General features: G+C 37.6%; 1 protein-coding gene across 4 annotated transcripts in view; it reads right to left on the reverse strand.

Moving 5' to 3' along the window:
- Positions 1 to 22,860, reverse strand: part of UVRAG (UV radiation resistance associated) — a 262,695-nt gene that overhangs the window by 184,848 nt on the left and 54,987 nt on the right. For all 4 annotated transcript variants that reach the window (XM_084893381.1, XM_084893380.1, XM_084893382.1 and 1 more), the window contains one exon: positions 14,411 to 14,496. In XM_084893381.1, coding sequence (XP_084749507.1) covers positions 14,411 to 14,496 — 86 coding nt within the window. The remainder of the gene's footprint in view (positions 1 to 14,410; positions 14,497 to 22,860) is intronic.

The following is a 22,860-nucleotide window of genomic DNA, read 5'->3' on the forward strand; positions in this document are numbered from 1 at the left end:
ATCCATGTGTTATGGCTGTGTCATGGTAATCATACCTCACAAAAATATTCATTTTGAAAAGAAATTTTTATGAATTCTCAGGAAAAAATAAAAAGAAATTCAAAGGGCGGGGGAGCCAACCCCTTGCCCTTTCCATTTGCTTTCTGTCAGAGGCCCTTTCCCCACCGCCTAGGAGAAGACTAAACTCCGTGTCAAACATGGGCCGGCTTGCAGATGCCAGCACACACTGTGCCTGTGGAGGATATTTTTCAGAGTAGTGAATTTATTTATAGGTAAACAATGCTTCAAGACTATTCAAGTGGCTCCACCGAGTAATTCCACATGACAACTTTTTTCTACCATCAGAATCTACTTACACCAAAAAGAAAACTGTAGTTTAAAAACAAGCACTGAGACATTACAGTTTCCAGGGCTACATGGGACAGCTTAATGTTGACGCATCACAACTGGAATGACTAACACACTTGGAGTAAGTATTTTTCTTTCTCTGAGCAATTATAAAACTTTCTGCTTCTATCTGTTCTATATAAAAACAGTTCTATAATAATAGTTTATTATATAAAGAATCAATAAGTTAGACATTTATTTTTTAGCCTTGAAAATGCAACATTAAGTTAGTTATTTCACCAGTTTTGCTGTTCAGCTCCAAAGTTTGAAGAAGTTTTAATCCTTTAATCCTTTGATCAAAAAAAGAGTATATAAAAGATGTTCATTAAGCATCTAGTGAAGCAATGTATCCTGTTAAAAACAGCATAGGACAGTAGAAGAGGCCTCAAGCTTCCAGACGGGGCCAAGAAAGTATTGTACAACCTCGGGCAAGTTATTAAACCTTCCTAAGCCTCAATTTCTTCATTTTCTTATTATACCACACTGATAGGATAATAAAATATGTACAACACGTAGCACAATATTTGCACATAATGGACACTCAAAAATATTACCAGGTTTCCCCGAAAATAAGACATCCTCCGAAAATAAGACCTACTTATAGGTTTCCTTCTAAGTGAAATATAAGGCTTCCCCCTGAAAATAAGGCCCCCCTAGGCTAAAGATGAGAGTTTTGGTCCACTGATTCTGAAAGAAATGGAGTCACAAGAAATTCACTAGGAAATTCAGGAATTGGATTGTTATGATGATGTTCCAGAAGATGATGACATGATTGTCATTGAATAAATGAGTAAATTCTTGATGTTTATCTGGTTTGTGTTGACAAATACCGTACTACCGTACCGTATACAGGCAATAAATTTCCTTTATTTTCATTTAACAATAAATGTGTACCGTATTCTTCTTCATGGAAAAATAAGACATCCCCTGAAAATAAGACCTAGCGCATCTTTGGGAGCAAAAATTAATATAAGACACTGTCTTATTTTCGAGGAAACAAGGTAGCACTGAAAATATAAGAAGGCATCTCTATCAAAAGAAATAATGCAAGAAAAAAAAGAAATAATATAAGATTATTAAAGCTAAGTATTCAATATACAGAACACTTCTTAAGTGCAAAAAGGGTACAGGAAATGAAGCAAGATCCAAGAAGGCTTCCTAGAGCAGGAGAATGTAGACTACATCTGGAAGAATTTATTTAACATGTCAGGCAAGCATTCTCTTCCTTTCTACATGCTAATACCTGGTGTAATCTTCTGTTCATCTGACAAACTCCCATTTATTCTTCATTTATTTAAGACCTACCATGTGCTAGGTAGGGGATAGGCTCAGCATCAGAGGTTATAAGAAAGCAAAATAAACCAGACTATCTTTTCCCACAAAGTTACAATCCATTGGGAGACACAAAGTAATTATCAGGCAATTATATCACCATCTAAAGGTTGTTTTGTTTGTTTGTTTTTTAAATAAGTCTTTATTGTTGAAAGTTTTATAAGAGAAGGTGGCAAGTTGCTTCCTTCCTCTCCTCCACCAATGCCCACCCCAGAATGAAGATATGACTGAGCATACTGAGGCCAACAGTTAGATTTATAAACTTCCAACTTCAACTCAGCTTTTTTCCTTATAGCTGACCTAACTGCACTCTGGTTTTCATTTTGCCATTGCTTATTTTGTGCAGAGCTCCCCTTGGAACTGATAGGGAGGAATGTTAACTAACAGACCAGTGCAAGGCCTTACTAACGGCAGGTCCTCAATAAAGATTTGTTGCTTACTAGCATTTTATTTTATATGATTGACCAGCATTCTTTTCTCAGATTAGCGGATTACTAAACCCTGTACCTAATTCATTTTATCAATAACATTCTCACCTGCAAAGTTCATCTATCACATAGCATGCTCCATGATTCATATGGACCATGTGTAGTAAAATTCTCAATTGTAAGTATCTTTACACATTCTCACAATCATATAATCCTGTGTGATCATCAAAAATGTTAGAAAAACCCATAAACCCAATCTAATAACATGAAAAACATCATACATCTCAATAGAGGGATATTCTACAAAATACCCGACCAGTAATCCTCCAACTATCAAAGTCATCCACAACAAGAAAAGTTGTCGGAGAATCTAAAGCAAAGAGGAACCTCAACAGGCATGATGACTAAATGTAACATGGTATCCACATTAGGATTCTGGAAGAAGACATAGCAATAAAGTACAGACTTTAGTTAATAAAAATATATCAATATTGGTTCACTAACTATAACAAATGTACCACTGTGAGATAATAGAAAACGTATATATTGGTGGTCTCTGCCCCTGGTTCCTGGCACAGAGCTCCCAAAACCTTTGTAATTTCCTACATGATAAAAGCACTGGGAGCATCTTTTGTTCTATTATCTGGTCTCTGACCCTAGTTCCTAACATAGAGTTCCTAAATCCCTTGGAATTTCCTGGGTGATAGCAGTGTCTTTTGTTCTAATAAGGTGACTCTTGGTGGGCTCCTGCATGACAGCTGGTCACCAGAGAGAACAAACCAGGATTTGAAGCTTGGAATTTTCAGCCCTAGTCCCCATTCTCCCAGCAGAGGAGAAGGGCTGGAAATAGAGTTAATAATTAATCATGTCTCTATGATGAAGTCGCCATAGAAATCCCAATGATATGGGGTCTGGGGAGCTTCTGGGTTGTTGAATGTGATGTGGGGGTGCTGGGAGAGAGGCCCGCCAGGAGGGGACATGCAAGCGTCACACTCTTCCCACATAACTTGCTTTACACATCCATCCCACCTGGATATTCATCTGCATCCTTCATCAAATTCTTGTACAATAAACCAGTAAACAGTTTTCCTGAGTTTGGTGAGTGAATAGCAAATTGATCAAACCCATGGAGGTGGTTATAGAATCCTCTGATCTATAGCCAGTTGGTCAGAAGCACAAGCGACAACCTGGACTTGAGATTGGTGTCTCAAGTGGGAAACAGTCTCATGGGACTGAGCCCTTAACCTGTGGGCTCTGACACTATCTCCAGGTAGAGAGTGTCAGAATTGAGTTAAATTATGGGACATCCAGCAGGTATCACAGAGTTCCTTGGTGTGGGGAAAGAACCCACACATCTGGAGTCAGAAGTACTGTGAGTATGGTTGTAGTGTGAGAGTAAAGAAGAAACATAGGAAGAGGACTGAATGCCTCCTATTCAACCACACTACTAGTAAGGGATATTAAGAGTGTGGGTGTATGGGAACTCTCTGTACTATATTATAGTGTTTCTATAAAATAAGAACAGATATTTTCAAAAATGAAAATAAAATAAGCTGATTTGTCATAACAACAGACTCAGGATGTTTATAACACCATTGTGAAAAATCAATTTCTAAGATACTCAATAGAAATTAGCCAACAAAACCTGAACAAATAGTTTTTATTTAAACAAAGAGTGTATTTTCAAAAAAATTCTGCCAGATTGTAATCAAGCCTAACAAAAACACAACCATGTATTTTTGCCAAAGTCCTTTCCCCTGGATTTAGTTGATATAATGTTTTTAAAATATAAACTTAGCCCTCGCTGGTTTGGCTTAGTGGATACAGTATCCGTCTATGGACGGAAAGGTCCCAGGTTCAATTCCAGTCAAGGGCACATAACTGGGTTGAGGGCTCAATCCCCAGTAGGGGGTGTGCAGGAAGCAGCTGATCAATGATTCTCTCATCACTGATGTTTCTATCTCTCTCTCCCTCTCCCTTCTTCTCTGAAATCAATAAAAACACATATTTAATAAAAAATAACAATAAATAAAAAAGAAGTGCCTGGCCCATGTTGTACTGAGGTGCCCCACCAAAGCAGTTTTATTGGAAGGGGTATGGATGCTGTTAGGCAGTCTTAAGGAGAGAAAGGAATGTCAAAGGAAATTCTTCCACATGAGATGGAGAAATATATTAGAAAGGCCTTTCCCATCAGACAGGTTTGGGCTCTGAATAACATACTAGCTCAACTTTTCCAAGGTGAAGTTCGTTTATCAGCAAAACACAATTACAATAGTAGCATGGCTATTGTGAATATTACAAAAATATGGTATGCTAAGTTTTTAGCATTTAAATGCCTTTCAAATTTGAAATTCACAAATATTATTTTCCTTCTCTACAACCTGTGCTTGGGGTTCTTACTTATTTCTCAATACCAAAACAAATATATTTATAAATTATTACTAAATTCTCAATGAACATAAGACTCCTTGCTTGCTATATCTGTTAATCTGTCCTATTATAAATCTCCAAAGTAAGAATCTGGCATCTCATGTTAAAAAAAGTACTTCCAGTTATAAAGAAACAACTGTAGGAATGAAGTTATTACAATATCCATTCCGCTCAACTGATAAACATGCTGAATTTCATATTATTTTTAAAGGTAAAATATACTTTTAGACAAAGGGTCATTTCAAGAGCTAGGTGATATATTGATGAGTATAATGTATTAATTCTCCTAAAGTCTCTATGATAAGTTGTCTTAATAAAACAGCATGTAAAACTCAAGTTATAAATGGGGTAGGTATTTAATGGTAACTGGTTATTTTTACTGGCATCGATATCAGGGTGAAATCACTAAAACTTGGAAAGTTGCCTTGGAACATGCCTGGCACCAATGGGAATGAAGACGTTACAAGGCAGCTATGAGGGGTGTGATGGTAAAGCCTTAATTTTCAGTGACATCTTTGGCAAAGCAGTCTTAGCACAGCAACCCTGTAAACTCAAGCCAGAACTGAAGGACAGGGACAGGGACAGAGAGTATCTCTTAAGCAGAACACTACTCATACACTACCCTCAAAGGATTCTCTTTACCTCTTTACACTGATCTTATAAACTTCTTTCACCATCCCAACAACCTATGAAAACCAACTATTGCTCTAAGCCAGCAGTTCTGGACACTGTTTTAGGGAGGGCTCATTTAATTCACCCATTATGTCCCCCTTCCTGTTTCCATTCAGCACACTAGAGAAGCAGACTTAGCAACATGAACAGCCTACAAAAGGTCAAAATTAAAGACTATGAGATCTGTCAGTAAGTAACGTCTTCATTTAATAAACTGGTTAGCTCATTTAATAAACTGGAATTAATTTTCCATACAATGCCTTTACATTACTTTCAGATATTTTACATTAAAAACATACTATAACTGTGGGGGAACATATCCAAGGTTAATATTAATTATCTTTAGAAGGATAATTCAAGATCTACCATTTTAAAATTTTATCCCCAAACCTACCTGCTCTTCAGTTATTATGCAACCAGATTGTATTTCACCCATTTATTTATTAATTTAGTCCTTTGTTAAATAATTTAACAAATATTTACTGGGTATCTATGCTGAGCCAGATTGGTGCTATATTCTAGAGACAAAATTGTAAACTAGAGATATAAATTCCCTAAGTTTATGTTCTCCATTCTCATTCTAAAAAACTCAAATACTTTGTTTTAGCTCACACAAAGTATTACAATTTCATCATCAGAAAGCATTTTGTTCAAGAAGAGTTCATAATATAACAATATTTCTATAACATAAATACTAGAAAATGCCTTTCTAGAGTAATTGGAAAATATGCTGTAAATTACTGAAATAGTTAAAAGAATTATAAAGTAAAACTGCATGCAATGTTTCAGCAATAAATTTTAAAATCTAGAGGAAAATAAAGGGTTTCTTATCAAAAAATAAACTGTCAAGAATAAACCATGGAGAAGTAGGAAAAATATGAACAGAGCAAATAGTACTAAAGGTATTAGAGTAAGATTTATCATTACAAAGACACCCTGAACTAGAGAAGTTAATAGCTAAATTCTAACAAACCTTTAAATAATTGAAAACTTCCAAAATTATTTATGGTGTTTCAGATGATGATGATGATGATGATGATGCTAATAGCCAATGCATATAGTGCTAACTGTATTCAGGCATTGTACTAAGTACTTTGTATTAGCCCATTTAATCCTCCAAACAACCCAATGAGTAGATAGTATTATTATAAATTAACAGAACAGGGTCATGGAAAAAGATAAAAAGCTTTACAATTCAATTTTAAGATCTTAGAAAAAATGGTCACCTACACTGCCCCCAAAAAGAAAAACAATTACTATAAATACTACTAGTATATACCAATCTCCCTTATAGTAATGAGCAAAAGAGTAACCTACTATTAATGCAATATCAGGAAACCTACGTACCTTACTGCAACTATAAATTAAAAGAAGAAATATATAATGTCAGTATATGTGAAATAGCATCTCCAAAAATTCAGCATCCATTCCTAATGAAAACGTTAAATAAATAGGAAAAAAATATTTTAAAGATTTTCTAAAATTAACAGAAAATATTATGAACAGCAAAATACTGAATGTTTTTTCAATTAAATAAGAACTGGACTAGAACGCTCACTATTTTCAAAAGTAATGCCCATTACTTTTCAATATTCTAGGTTTTGTAAAGGTAGTAAGACTAGAAAATCAAAATAAGCATTGCATTGAAGAACAGATAAGCCTCTGGTTTTTGGGAGGGCACAACATTCAGTCTATAATAGCTGGTGGCTTTCTGGCAGGGTAGTGGTGGAGAACAGTTAAAGGAAGAAGAAAAGACTAAAAGTAGAAGGGAGGGGGAATGCACCCAAAATTACTCCACTATTTTGTTAAAATTCTATTTTTGTAAATATATGTGTACTAGATGCCCAGTGCACAAATTCGTGCATCAGTGGGGTCCCTCGGCCTACTCTGCGGGATCAGGCCAAAAGCGGCTCTCCAACATCCCTCAAGGGGATTGCAAGAGGGCACAGGCCAGGTCTAGGGACCCCACCAGTACACAATTGGCTGGGGAGGGATATAGCAGGTTGGCCAGCCGGGGAAGGACCGTGGGAGGGATCCCGGGCATGTCTGGGCCATCTGGCTCAGTCCCAATGATCCGGACCCCAACAGCAAGCTAACCTACCAGTCAGAGCCTCCACCCCCTAGTGGTCAGTGCACATCATAGCAACTGGTCGACCAAGCAACTGTCTGCCTCCTGGTGGTCAGTGCATGTCATGCAAGCGGTAGAGCAGCCTTAGCATATCATTAGCATATTACACTTTGATTGGTTGAACAGACGACCAGACACTTCGCATGTTATTTTATTATATAAGATGTGTGTGTGTCTTTATGTGTGAATGTAGACAGTGAGAACGAGACAAATAAAAATAAAATGTGTGCTATTACACATAAACCAAATTTTAACCAAAACTTAAATACCAAAATGTTTAATTTAAAATTTTGATTGAAAACCTTTCTAGAACTTTCCACACATGCCTGCTTTCTTACATATGCTCTCGTCATCACAAACTTTATATTTTACTGATAATTTGACATCAATATAGTATAATGGAAAAAAACACAGGCACTACCTGGCAGATCTTTATTCACATCTGCTTTTACACTTATTCATCTTAGGGTCCTAGGCAAGTCCTTTCACCTTTCGAAGGCTCGGTTTCCTCATCTGTTCTGCAGCGACAGCATTAGTGAAAACTAACATGATGTGCTCTCAACAGTAACACTTCTCATTAACTTCAGTGAACTGCAACATGGGGAGGTGCTTAGGTAAAGGACTGACTGCTCCCACATAACCTCACATGGTCGAAGAACTGCCTATACTTTCTTACTTAGTCTCTCTTTACAACTAAAATAGTTCTCCCTGGCCCTCCTTTTATGTGAAGTGGTGAAAGAGGGCTACTAGCAAGTCCAAACATAGCAACTACAAAGTTAATAAAATAGCTAATATTTTATATTCCAGAATCAAAGAGTACATCACAAACAGCAAACTGTCAGCTTTCGCTTCTCCTTGCGTGCTGTCAGTGTGTCCACCTTAACAGTAATCCTCTTAGTTCCCTTTCTAATTTATTAAAAATGAGCACCCAGACACTGGCTTAAGAGCCTAGTCTCTACCATGCATAGAAAAGAATAGGAATTTTAATACATAAATTTTGTGACATTTTGCTTTTGATGAGTACTTGGCTATATTCTGTATACTTGTAATTACTACTTAGGAAGAGATCAAAAGTTGGTGATCACATCCAAAATTTAAAGATTACGGACAGTTATGCCCTTATAAATTTCACCCCATCTGTTTTCTAAATATCAACCTAAGAATAATTTATCTGAAGTAAGCATTTTCTTTTTAAATTTAAAATTTTATAGCAGAAAGTATTTTCTATCAAAGTGAGCAATTTGCCTCCAGACAGCCAGATAAAGATCTTCCAGAAAGATCTATGTAAGGAATAAAATTAAAAGTCACAGAATTCTGAAATCTCACCAGGTGTTATGTGAAGGACAGTGGCAGAAAGAAAAGAGGCAGTTGAAGGTTCACATATCTGATTATATTTTCAACACATTTTAGATAACAGCCTAAAATTTTTTTTTTACAACTCTCAGTTCGCCAGATACAAACGAGTAACAGGCATCAAAACCTTGTCCTCTACAGTACACCATGAAGAATAGTTCAATTTGCAGATGATAAATGCTTAATATATATGACTAGAGGCCCGGCCCATGAGTTCCGTGCACAGGTGGGTCAGGCCCACCAGATTAGAGCTAATCGGGGGTGGGGCCAGCTAGAGGAGGGGCTATGAGTGGTTTGCTGGCCGGCCCTATCTCCAGTGGAGGGGTTGATTAGGGGTAGGGCCAGCCAGGGGGAGGGGCACTGGCCACGCCCCCTGGTCAAACTCTTGGTTAAACTCCTGGTCAAGGGGATAATTTGCATATTAGCCTTTTATTACATAGGATATGCACTGTGATAGGACCAATACAAAGAGAAATAAGTCAGTCAGAGAAAGACGATTATCACATGATCTCACTCATATATGGAATCTTTTTTTTTTTTTAAGTATTCAGTGTTTGTTTTTTTTTGATATATTTTATTGAATTTTTATAGAGAGGAAGAGAGAGGGATAGAGAGTTAGAAACATCAATGGGAGAGAAACATTGATCAGCTGCCTCTTGCACACTCCCTACTGGGGACATGCCTGCAACCAAGGTCCATGCCCTTGACCAGAATCAAACCTGGGACCTTTCAGTCCACAGGCCAACACTCTATCCACTGAGCCAAACCGGTTTCGGCTCATATATGGAATCTAATTAACAAAATAAACTGATGGAAGCATGGAACAGAGTGCAGAATCTCAGAGGGAAGGCGGGGGAGGATGAGTGGGTGGGAGGTGATCAAACAAAGACCTTGTATCTATATATGCATAACCCATGGACACAGACAGTGGGTGGTGAGGCAAGAGGGGTCTGGAGGGGTTCGATAGGGGAAATAAGGAAACATATGTAGTACTTTCAACAATAAAAAAAAATATTAAATTAAAGATAAAAAAGGTCACTCTGGCAGAAATGTGGCGGATGAATTATACTGGAGCAGTATACAAAATTACAAATTATCAGTAAGATGTACGTACTGATTAAGAACCTGGGCTTGAGAGTTAGACTTTCTAGGTTGAATACAGGTTAACACTAGTTGTGTGGCCTTGAATAAGCAACTTAACTGCTTTGTGCCTCAATTTCATCATCTGTAAATAGGAATAGGAATAATTCTTGCCACAGAGGGTTGTAGCAAGAATTAAGAGAATAATTAATTAGAACAGTAATTCTTGGCACAAAGTACTCAATAAATAATTGCTATTAATTGGTGGGGGGGAAAAACTGGCCATAGGGAGATTAGTTAGGAGGTCAGAAAATTGTTCAAGAAAACAGAAGTGAGAACAAAGAGGGGTGTGTTCACTTGAGGTACCTGAATTAGTGATAATATATCACTAGCGATCCAGGGAAAAGGAAAGGAAAACTAAGCCAATGAGTATAACCTTTGCCATGCTAGAGTTGAGGTTCTCACACATCATGAAAGTATAAGTGTCCAATGATGATTTGGTGGGGGGAAAACAGATCAGAAAAAAAAGAAGGAAAAAAAGCTGAAACTGGTTTGGCTCAGTGGATAGAGCGTCGGTCTGCAGACTGAAAGATCCCAGGTTCAATTCTAGCCAAGGGCATGTACATTGGATGCGGGCACATCTCCAGTGGGGGGTGTGCAGGAGGCAGCTGGTCGATGTTTCTCTCTCATCGATGTTTCTAGCTCTCTATCCCTCTCCCTTCCTCTCTGTAAAAAATCAATAAAATATATTTTTTAAAAATATAAAAAAGGTAGGAACTAGAGAAATAGATCTGGGAGGCAGTAAGGTGGATGAGTCTGTGGAAGCTGCAGTAAGGAAGAGAGACTCAGGAAGAAAGCAATGCAGAAGAGTCCTCGGACCCACAGGAACAAGCCTCTAGGATCACAACAGGATCCAGGGAATGCCAACAAAACCAAGGAACCGCTAAGAGAGAGAGAAGAAATATAACCATGTGAAATAATCCTGTCCTTTTATGAAGTTTTCAATGACATTAAGGAGAAAAAGACATACACATGCTAAACAATTTTTCATGACTGTTTGGGATTAGTAGCACAGGTGGTAGGCATTAGTAAGGCAAGAAAGGAAAATTGTGCTAAATATTGGAAAAGCCAGTGATGACATAATAAAGAACACTGGCATAAAGGAGGAAGATCATTCTAAGATGGAGATGTAAAGGGAAAAGTGAAAACTTTTATTTATTAAATGTCTACTATATGCCAGTAACTAGAGTAGGATCTTTCCAGCATTTTACCTTATTTAATTCTCATGATATTCATCTGAGACAAATCCTATCCCTATTTTACAAGAGTAGTTTGCAACATACCAAAGGAACTTGCCCAAAGTCTTGCATCCAGTTATGAGCATATGGCAGTTTTACAACTGGAATCTCAGTGGAGGGCCCATGATTTCCACACCGTACTTCCACTTACTAAACTGCCTAGTGTAGGACGAGTCAAAAGGGGGAGGGGGACAAAAATAAAAACTATAGTAGAAGAAAGCCAGAATTATGCTTACATATCTCACTTCAATAGGACTACCTTTTTGAAGACATGTGCAAGAAAGAAAAAAAATGAGTTTTTCAACATCAAAAATAATCTTTCAATCACAGAGAGCAGCTAGGATTACAATACCTTCTTGCTCTCAGTCTCTTCCCTCAGGCCTATTCCGCACTGTTACCATAGTTAGAATTCTAAACTGCACACCTGACCATGTCATTCCTCCTCTCTTTATCATCTTTCAATAACTCCCTAAAAGAGAAAAAAATATTAACAGAACCGAAAGGAAAAAGCTATTTAATACATCTAGAAAACCCTTAACCTAGAAGGGATAATAGGAAAAAAGTTAACTCCTAAAAATAAATGCCCGATTTTTAATTTTTAACCCTATTTTTCTCACCTCAGCATTGTAAAATACACTTCAAATGCCGGTTAAAGAGCAACATCGACACCTTGTGGTGAAGATCAAATGGCTCTTAATTAAATGTCTGGCTACATGAAAACTAACCCTTAATCTAGGAATTTCCAAGGATTAAAGAAGCAAAAATTTAATTACCATCACATACACTAAAGGTAAATTTAGAAGAAGTTTCTATTATTTTTGACAACTAAAATTAGCCTAAATTCTTCACTACAGGTGAAAAAATCTGAGTAAAACCTCAGGTTATTGTTTTCCTAAAAAATGGTACATCATACCCATCTGAAGGAGTTTTAAGTCCTGGTCCTTGGTGGTTCCAAATCCTTGCCTTAGTCAAGGTTTCCTACTTTCCTGAGACAGTCACACATAACAACACAGTGAAAGTTATTAATTACAATATACTCTCAGAAAACAGAACCAGCAGACCTGAATTCTAATCCTGACTCCAAAAGACACTGAGAATCTTGTGGGGGTAAGAATGATATTAAAAAATTCTGACTTTGTGTTTTCACATAAAATTACAGATCAAGAAGTAACAATTTCACAAAACAAGAATGCATCAGGAAAAGAAAAGATATATTTTTTAAATTATTCTCATCCAGGAACAATTTTGCCTGAGTTAAAGAAGACAAACTATGAACAAAACTTTTGTTTTCCAAGCACTTTGGGTTGAGCAGAGATGATGGTTACTTTTTTTCTGATGTCTTAAGAGAATTTTCAGAGAAAGCTGCATTTCTCTGGGAATGTGCTACCAGCTACAGGAGAAATGACTTAACAAAATGGTAAAGACAGGGCCACTGTTAATAAAACAATTCAAACTGCTAACAAGCCTGAGGAATCTGAAAGATATCCTAGAAATGAAACCCCCAAGAGACATATCGTTGCAAGATCAGTGTTAACTAACTGAGCAACTACCAATGTTCACCTCATAGCCACCAGCCTACGAAGGTAAGTGACTTAGAAAAGGATCTACAAAACATGCTTGTCAGAAAACCTTCACACCAACCTCCAGCCTGGCTCTTACTTGCTGTGTGCCCTCGGGTAAATAAATCATTTAACACCTCTTGACTTCAGCTTCTACACTGATGTGTGAACATAAAAAGTTTCTAAGAGAATGATATCATAAATGTGAAAATGCTTGTAAATGACACAAATGTTTACCTTCACTGCTTCCAACTTCTAAAGAATCACAGAGGTTAAGTGAATTGGGTAAATCAAGGATAACTAAAGACAGGGTTAGGTTGAGGGAAGCATTCTCTATTGTGCTGCTTTCCAAGATGCTACTGTCACTCTGCTCAGTTCCCATTCTTCTGTATCATGAAGCGTATTCTCTTAGTTTCTATGATGCTGCCTTTCCCAAATCCTCTCCTTCTCACTTACTTTGCCTTCCCTTCTCATCTAATCTAATGATTACTCTAATAAGCTCACAGAGTCTCATACTTGGAAAATATCTTTAAAATGATATCTATACTTTCATTTTACTTAAGAAAACAGGTCAAGAAACATTAGTGGCTTACTCACATTTCAAATTACTTCTGTATACAACCTTCTTTCCATTACTTAAACTTAATGTAGTCCCAAACTGAATAGGCTCAAAAAGATGAGTTATATATTTTGACACCTCCTGCTTTCTCTACTATCTGATTACTAAATCCTGTTCATTCTGTTACACAGCCTAAGAATTCAAAGTGAAAGTACTTCTCAGATGAGAGTCAAAAGTCATCAAATGTGTGTGGTTACTTTAGTTGAAATCATTGTCTCTTAAGAGCAATTTATACAGTCCATGTGACCAAACTCTCTATCATCATGGATAATAAACTTCAAGATTTGCAAAGGAAAGGCCCATTTCATAATGTTTATAAAGTAAATAATCATCCAATGGGACAAGAGTCCAATAATCCTTCTGGTCTCTTCCTCTCGTAGATATATAAAGGATTCTAATGGTCTGAAATTTATTATGTGTTATGTAAACATTAGAAAAATACTTCCAAAATCAAATTTCAATGAACCATCTGTCTGAGGAGGGTGAACACAGGTTGAGTGTCACTGTGAACTTTATTTTGAATTGCATTTATTTTGGTAACCTGCCTCTTAGGAAAATGTCCTAGATGATCTACCACACTGAAAATTAAAAACAAATTTCAAAATCTTTCAAAATTAAGCCCAGACATTATAAAAAAAAACAGAGCTCCAGCAGTTAAGCCTCCAAACATGAGATTCGTGCAAAGCTCCTTGGCCCTGCCAAACATGATTCTTTTAAAAGACAAACAGCGGGTCAAAACTCTAAGCCGTGGCTGGGGCTATAGGAGGGCTTTTCTAGTAATGCTGTAGTTGTTAAAATTCTGATAAGTCTAAATTTTGTACTTTTGCTGGCTGCTCTTTCTAGTGCCAAAGACAAGAAATAGCTCATGCCCCTGTCTTAAGATCACTGGCCTCCAATCACTCTCTCCCACTGTCCAAAGAAAGGAAATGACTTCCCAAAGGTTTTATGAAGGAGATACACTTAAATCGCTGCAGCTACACAATTTATGAAGCTCTCACTAAAAAATGCCAAGCCTGAATAGCGGCTTCTAAACCTCCCATACATTGCCTCACCCCGAAATGTCACAGACTCAAAATGAGGAAGATTCTTTAGAAAATGCAGGAGGACTCTACGAAGTTTCTTACCGCAGCAAAGAGAAGACATCGTAAGAATTGCGAACACAGTTCTGATCCACCTGAAGAAGAATATTCTTCTGAGCATTTGAATAACCCTAAAAGATATTAATTAACAAGTTAATCACAGTGGAAACAATATGTGCACAGTTAATCATGTTTGTCTTTTTAACATTATAATTCAAATTGTTGAGAGATTCAAAATTACAACTTCTGTATAACTAAAGTTTAACATTTTAAGCAAGTGAGCTCAAAATAAATTTCCTCTAATATTTTTCCACAGAAATAATGTTTCACATTTTGTAGTGAATTTCGCAGAGAAGCCCCAGAAGTCTTTTTTATATATGTGACTGAAGAAGAATATTAACAATAATATTTCAAGTATACCTTCTCATTGCATGTAATGTTTTTATGAGGAAAAAAGGCATTCCAAAGTTCCAATTACGAATACCAGAAGCCAACATTTTCATAGATACATAGTAAAATAAATGAGAATGAATTAAAATGTTATATGAGAAAATAGATAACACCAAAAAAGGTAGTAATGAAGGAAATAAGGAACAAAAATGATATAAGAAAACAAATAGAAAAATGGCAAAACTTCCATATCTGTAATTACATTAAGTGCAAGTGGATTAGAAGGCAGAGGATGGCAGAAAAAAATATTTTTAAGCAACCCACTATAAGCTATCTACAAGGGATGCACTTTAGAACCAAAAACACCAATAGGTTGAAAATTAAAGAATGGAGCCTGGCAGGTATGGCTCTGAGTGTAATTTATAGCTGCAAACATGTATGTCTAAAAAAAAATTAGAGCTCAAATCAATAATCTAATCTTCTATCTTAAGGAACTAAAAAAAGAATAAACTAAAACCAAAACATGCAAGAAGGAAATAATAAAAATTAGAGCAGAGACCCATGAAATAGAAAAAACAAAAAACAACAAACAAAACATCAACAAAACCAAACGTTAGTTCTTTGAAAAGATCAACAGAACTGATAAACCTTAAGCTAGACTGAGCAAGAAAAAAAGAGAGAAGACTTAAATCACTAAAATCAGAGTGAAAATGAGAACATTATGACCAACCTTACAGAAATAAAAGGTATTATAAAAGAACACTATGAACAATTGCATGTCAACAAATCAGATAACCTAGATAAATGGAAATAACTTGAAACCCAAAAATATCTCAAGAAAAAACAGAAAATCTGAAAATACCTACAAATCGCCTAAAAGTTAAGCTAAGCTACTCCATAGTATTGCTGCCTTGGCATCCATTTTACTTGAGCAAGCAGCCCACAAGGACGTTAAACTGACACTAGCCCCTCAGGGAAGCACACACCCTGGAGGGCAGCTCACAGAGTCAGAAGCAAAAGTAAGTTCCTGACCTGACTTGTGACCAAGCAGTCTCCTCTGCTACCAGCACCTGTATGTCTTATGCCCCCACTAGATAGAAACCCCATGGAGGTGAGGGCATGAGTGCAAGGGGGGAGAGGGGAACAATGAGGGAATAAGGACACATGTAATACCTTAATCAATAAAGAAAAATTTTTAAATTTAATTTAAAAAAAAAAAAAACTATGGAGACCACCAAAACTGCTCTTTTGGTTTAAATTGACTAGCTCAGCGCGAGCCCAGAAAGCCCAGAGCACTCCACCATGGACCCTAATAAAGGCAGGTACCAAGGTGCTGCCTCTGTCTCCTGCCTTGACTTCCTTCCCTATGTGGCTCTTTGAGGCATGGCCCATAAGTAATAGTACAGGTGAGTAATAAACCTCTCTAGAACTTGTGAGAAATAAATTTCTCTATTTCAGTTTCTCTTATGATCAGTAATTAAATCATGGCTCACCACCTGGCCCCCTGTGCTCCACTTAACAAATGTTAATTTAATAAAGTTAGAATACAAGTAAAAAGGTTAAATCAGAATCATAAAAATCCCAGGAAAGGAAAGCCCAGAACCACATGAATTGACTGGTGAATTCTATCAATCATTTTTTAAAAATAATAACACTAATCCTTCTCAAAGTCTGCCCAAAAATGGAAGAAATAATTCTTAACTCGTTTTATGAGACAAGAATTACTCTGATAACAAAGTCAGTTAAAAATATCACAAGAAAATTGTAAACCAATATCCCTTATGTATATAAATGTAAGAATCTTCAACAAAATATTAGCAAAATTAATCCAGTAGAATATTAAAATAAAATAAAAAAGGTGTATGCCATTTGGTCTAGCAATTCAAGACTCAGAAAGATAATTTTTAACATCCATGTTCAATAATAGCATTATTCACAACAGTCAAGGGGTAGAAGTAACCCCAGGTCCATCAACAGATGAATCCATAAACAAAATGTGTATATACTCATACAATAGAATATTATTTAGCTATATATAGGAAGAAAATTCTAACGTGTGCTATAATATGGCCGATATTATCTACCTAATAAAAGAGCAGCATCCTAATTGACTGTACCTTCACGACACCCACCAGCCAGCCAATCAGGAGTATGCAAATTAACCCAACAAAGATGGCAGATTTATTTGCATACACAGGCGCTGAGCAGCCAGGAGCCTCTAAGCAGCCTAGGAATGCAGAAAGGCGGCTCTGGGATGAAGCAGAAAGGCAGAGGGGAAAGGCAGCTCTGCCAGAGCGAATGTGGTGCCAGCAGGAAAAAAGGCCCATTCTGGCATGAATCTTCATGCATCGGGCTTCTAGTCCTATATAATAAAAGCCTAATATGCAAATAAACCGAATGGTGGAACAACTAAACCAGTCACTATGACATGAGCTGATCACCAGGGGGTGAGCACAGAACAAGGCAGACATTGGCCACAGCAGGATGGTGGAGCTGGTGAGCAGAGGTGCCAGACCAAGGTGGGGTGCCAGTCTCTATCTTTGGGGCATGCCTTTGGTGGTTACTGAAAATTCTTTGCTCCTGTGCACTGTGGTCTTGCCCAGTGCTCACACCTGCTGCAAGCACTGGCTCCGCTCACACCCACTGCAGCTGCCTGGCACTGGTCTTGATCTTTCGGCAGAGGTGCGAGCAGTGGCTGCTGCCCCCTTGCCCGTGAGGGCTTCTCCTCCCACTGCTCCAGCACCAAAGCCACCACTCACACTCACTGACGGTGCCAGGCCTTCTCGCACCCACTGCTGGTGCTGGCCCCAATTGCTCCACACCATCAGTGGGTGCGAGCAGGGCCAGTGCCATCAGTGCATGGGAATGGCAGTGGTGGGAGTGGGGCTGCTGGCAGACAGGGAACCAGGGCCTCAGTGGGAGAGTCTGGGAAGGGGTGCGGAGGATGGGCGGAGACCCGCCCCTGTGCCCACTGTAGCCTCTGGGACCACAATTCCTTTCAATGTGCACGAATTTGTGCACTGGGCCCCTAGTGTTACATAAAAAAACCAGTGACAAAAGAACAGATACTGTATGATTCCACTTACATAAGATGCCTAATGTAGTCAAATTCATAGAAACAGTAGGTTGAGTGCTAGGACTCTTGGAGAAGGGGAAGATGGGGACTTAGTGCTTAATGAATAGAGAATTTCAGTTTTACAAGATGACGAGTTCTGGAGATGGATAATGCCAATGGTTGCACAATAATGTGAACTTAGTACCACTAAACTTTACACTTAAAATGGTTAGGGTGATAAATATTACATGCTGTATATTTTGCCACAATTAAAAATAATTTCTTAAAAGGATTATATGCCAGGAACAAGTGGGTTTTATTCAAGGTATGTAAAGATGGTTCAATAAATGAAAATCAATCAATGTAATATATATACCAATTGGAGGACTCATGTTTACCAATTTCAAAACTTACTACAAAGTAACAGTAATCACAAGTGTAGTACTGGCATAAGGATAGATATATAGATAATAGAATAGAACTGAGAGCCCATAAGTTAACTCATATACCTGCATTCAATTGATTTTCAACAATTCAGTTCAATGGGGAAAGAACAGTGTTTACAACAAATGATGCTGAAACAACTGAGTAGCCACATGCAAAAGATGAAGTTGGGTCCATTCTTAATACCATGTATAAAAATTACCCCCAAAATTTATCAAAGAAATGATTAATGACATTCCATTTATTTTCTCTTATTTTATGCAAAAAGCTGCCAAACATTTTTTCCTATAAAAAATCATCCACACTACTAACACACAACTAAAAGCAATACGTTATAGCAGGGAAAGAGCAAAGGAAAGGTTTTAACCCACTCTGGCTGTCGTGGTCATGAAGAAAAACATTTAACTCCTCCAGGCCTAATGAGATGAGATTACTGCTACTAAAAACAATCATTAAAAAAGGAAAGCAACAGACACAAGGAAAGTATTTGTGAGCATTTATAGTATGCCAGGCAGTGTTGTTTTCCATGTTAATTTTAATAAATGTTAATATGCTCAAGGTTAACATATTTAATAGTCACACAACCCTGTGAAATGGATACTATTATTATCCCAACTTTAAAGGTGAGGAAACTGAGCCACAGAGAGGATTAAGTAGAAGAGCCATGCAGTCTGGCTCCATAGCCCATGTTCTTAATGACAGCGCTACACTTGATCTCTAAGACCTTTTCCAGTTCTAAAATTCGGGGTCCATGTACATTTAAGGCAACTTAAGGGCATTATTAAACCCTTCTGCTTCAGCCACCACTTAGCAATTATCATTCTTGAAATACGCTAAGAGCCTTGTTCTGAATGACATCTAACTTCACCAGATGTGCAATCCCGACAGACCTCTGATGAAGGGGTATAATGGAAAGAAATGGCTCGTTTGTATCTGGTTATCTGTGTGAGATACTGCTAAGTGCCAAAGAGCCCAGAGATTTACATGTCACTCAAAATTCTTCTGAAGCCAGGCCTACCCATTTGTTTTCTAAGAACGTCTGGGTGAGTATCTATTAAACTGTTCAAGGAAGCAGATATTTTCACATATCCCATGAGCAGGAGCAATTCTAGGCAGATGATCAGGTGTGTTTCTAGATCAGCAGTCAACAAACTTTCCCAGTCAATGGCCAGAGAGTAAATATGTTAGGCTTTGCCAAACACATATCATCTCTCACATATTCTTTGTTTTCTCCTTCAAATTCATTACAAATGTAAAAACCATTCTTAGCCTGCTGGACACACAAAAACATGTGGACTATAGTTTGCTTACCCCTGTATTAGATCACTGAATGAGTCACCTTTTAAATGTGTTACTGTACATTTTAGCTGCTACAGCAGTCCTAAGACTGTCCTTAATTTTATTAAAACTATAAAAACTGTACTGAAGTAATCCAGGTGACAGGATAAGTGATTATACAGCAAATAGTATTATACATACACTTATTCATTTCAGTGTTTACTAAACACCGAATACATAGAAAGTGTCAGGTAATCGCTACCATCCTTATAAAAGTTTAAAATCCAGTTAAGTTTGCAAGTGAAGGGGAAAATATAAAGGTGCCAAAAGAAAGGTTAAAAAGAAAAGCTACAGGAGTTCTGATGTGGTAAAGATTCCATCAAGTAGAAGCAAGAACATCAAAGATCACAACCAGCAGCAGTATTTGAGATAGATTAAGAAGTACTAAAAAGCTGATTGGCGGTGAAGGAAAGTCCCATATAGACTGAACACATTTGGCCAAAGCATGACAATAGGAAATACAAGCTACATTCGAGCATTAAACGGTGGTCCAATTTGTTCAACCTCATGGTATGAAAATGACTGGGGATCCTGAAGAGGGAAACAGTGGGAAATATGGCTGAATGATTAAGTTGGAAGGACTGAGGTGACAGAAAGCCGTATGTGTCATGCTAAAAAGCCAAGACAACTCTGGTCAATAGGGCTCATGAAAGGTTTCCAACAGTGTCAGCTAATAATCAGACCTACAGTTAAGGAAGGTTACTCTGGTAATGAACTGGAGGAGGCAGAATGTCCAAAAACCACTGAGGAAGCTTTCTAAAAATCCTCTTTCTAGAGGTAATAAGAACTCAGACCATGAAAAAAGAGAGAGAGAGGAAGTAAAGATAAAAGCAGAGACAGAACCAAATCAACACTGGCTGAATTTAGGTTAATGGAGAGACGGAAATTGGGTCAAAGGTTTGTACACTTCTAGCATACGAAAAGTTGCTCTATACAACCAAAATGCGAGTGTGCTTTAGTAAGATTGATTAGGCAGCGGTGAATAAGACAGAGTGGATACATAGAGACCATAGGCCCGCCAGGAAACTAATGCAGTAATCAACCCCCTAGGGATGCTGGTCTGAGCATGGATTATAGCAATGGAGATGGAAAAGTAGCCATGGGCATAAGTTATTTCAAAGAAGGACTCAAAAGAGTGGATAAAACAAATCAATCAAACCTAACTACAAGATTTGAGGCCTGAATAAATGAGAAAATAGTTATAAAGATGTAGAAAACTGGAAGGGAAAGCAAATCTGAAGAGAAAAATAAAGAGTGCCATTTAAACTACAATAACTTACGAATGACAAGTATCTACGCAGAAAGAGTCAAAACTACCTTAAAAAAGAGAACTTGAATTTTGAGTAACAAGCTACATAATTGATGATGAGCAAGCAGTACATCCCAATAGAATTTTTAATGATCTACTGCTACAGAAGCTTCATCCACTCGTTCAACAAATAGCTATTAAAGTATTACTCTGTGCTAGGCACAGTACCAAGCACTAGGGACAAATTAGCGATGAAGAGAGACACTGTCCCTCCCCTTACACAGTTTACATTCTAATAAGAAAAAGAAATGCGCAAATGGGCAATCAGAATATAACAGAAAAAGGGTCAGTCATGAGGAAAATGAAATGCAAGGTGCTATGGGAAATAAGAGGAGGGTACAAACTGGATTTAGGGGGTATTTACAGAAAAACATTCTATAGAAATGGGATCTCAGCTAAAACTGAGATGGGTAAATGTTAGCATAAGAAAGTGATATGATGGAATACTTAGAAATCAGGAACCAGATCACAGCAAGACCTGATAAGCCATTCATAAAACTCCTTGTTCTCACTTGAGAGAGTGGATGGAGAGCAGTACCATTCACTGAAGTAAGGAACACACAGACAGAGGGTTATTTTGAAAGGGGGAGGGGAGCTGAGCTGTTTGACACAAGTCTGATACATAGATTTGGGATACATAGATACACAAGACAGGAGACGTATCATCCAGATGCAGTATGTTAACATGAAGACAAAAGGACCAAGTGGAAGCCTAAGGATAGTAATTTAAGGGCTCCACCGAAAGCTTTCCCTAGCAGGCCTGTCCGTCAGTGTTCTGTTATTCTTAAAACTGTAAGTAAACTTTGAAAATAGTCCTTCCACTTACTTAAGTAGAATAAGAAATTATAATGGGGGGAAAAAACAATGGCTCATTCTACTACTTGAACACATTTTCAGATGCAATGCATGTATTTAAAAAAATATATATATATTTAATATTTATTTATACAACTCCTAAAATAGCTACCTGATGAATCAACAGACAGCCTGTGTTCCTATGTGTATATGTTTATTTGGACACTAATATACTTTTAAGTGTCAGCCAAGTTAAAACTGAGAAAAATTGTGCAAGTACCTCTGTCAAGCACCTGCTAGCCTTGGACACCCCTGCCTCTGAACGCTGACGAAGCCCAGATGCTGAGCTATTAAGGAGGGAGGCAAGACCTCTTCTTAGACTCTGAACTGGAGCTAAAAATGTATATTCCCCTAGATTTGGTCTAAGGTTCGAGACAACAGAGGATGTTTTCCTCTCCCTCAAAGCCGTGAGAAGCAATGAAAATAAGAATAGTGTTATTGCCGAAACTGGTTTGGCTCAGTGGATAGAGCGTCGGCCTGCGGACTGAAAGGTCCCGGGTTCGATTCCAGTCAAGGGCATGTGCCTTGGTTGCAGGTACATCCCCAGTAGGGGGGTGCAGGAGGCAGCTGATCGATGATTCTCTCTTATCGATGTTTCTAACTCTATCCCTCTCTCTTCCTCTCTGTAAAAAAATTCAATAAAATATATTTTTTTAAAAAGAATAGTGTTATTAAGTAAAGGTATACAGATCCTGAAACTAAAATCAATTCTTTTTAGTTATTTTAAAATATTTTTAATTGGTTTTGAGAGAGAGAAGGGAAAGGGAAAGAGAATATGGCCTTCTGCATGCCCCCTGCCGGGGATCGAGCTCACAGCTCAGGTATGTGCCCTGACTGGGAATCGAACTGGCAACTTTTTGGTGCACTGGACAATGCCCAAAACCAACTGAGTCACACTGGCCAGAGCTCTTTGTTTATTTATTTTTATTATTTCTTTTATTTTAGTTAAAATCAACAGGGATAAATAGGTTCTTGTTCATACTTTAGTGTTTCAAACAACCCTCAGAAAATGAACACAATCGTAGTCACACACTACAAGTCTGACGTGGACAGACTGTCGTCAATGCCACTCTCTGGCATGAGGACTAAAAGTGACCCTGCTAA

The sequence above is a fragment of the Pipistrellus hanaki genome (genome assembly GCF_964339955.1).
Source record: "Pipistrellus hanaki genome assembly, chromosome: 9".
In the NCBI taxonomy this organism is placed as follows: Eukaryota; Metazoa; Chordata; class Mammalia; order Chiroptera; family Vespertilionidae; genus Pipistrellus; species Pipistrellus hanaki.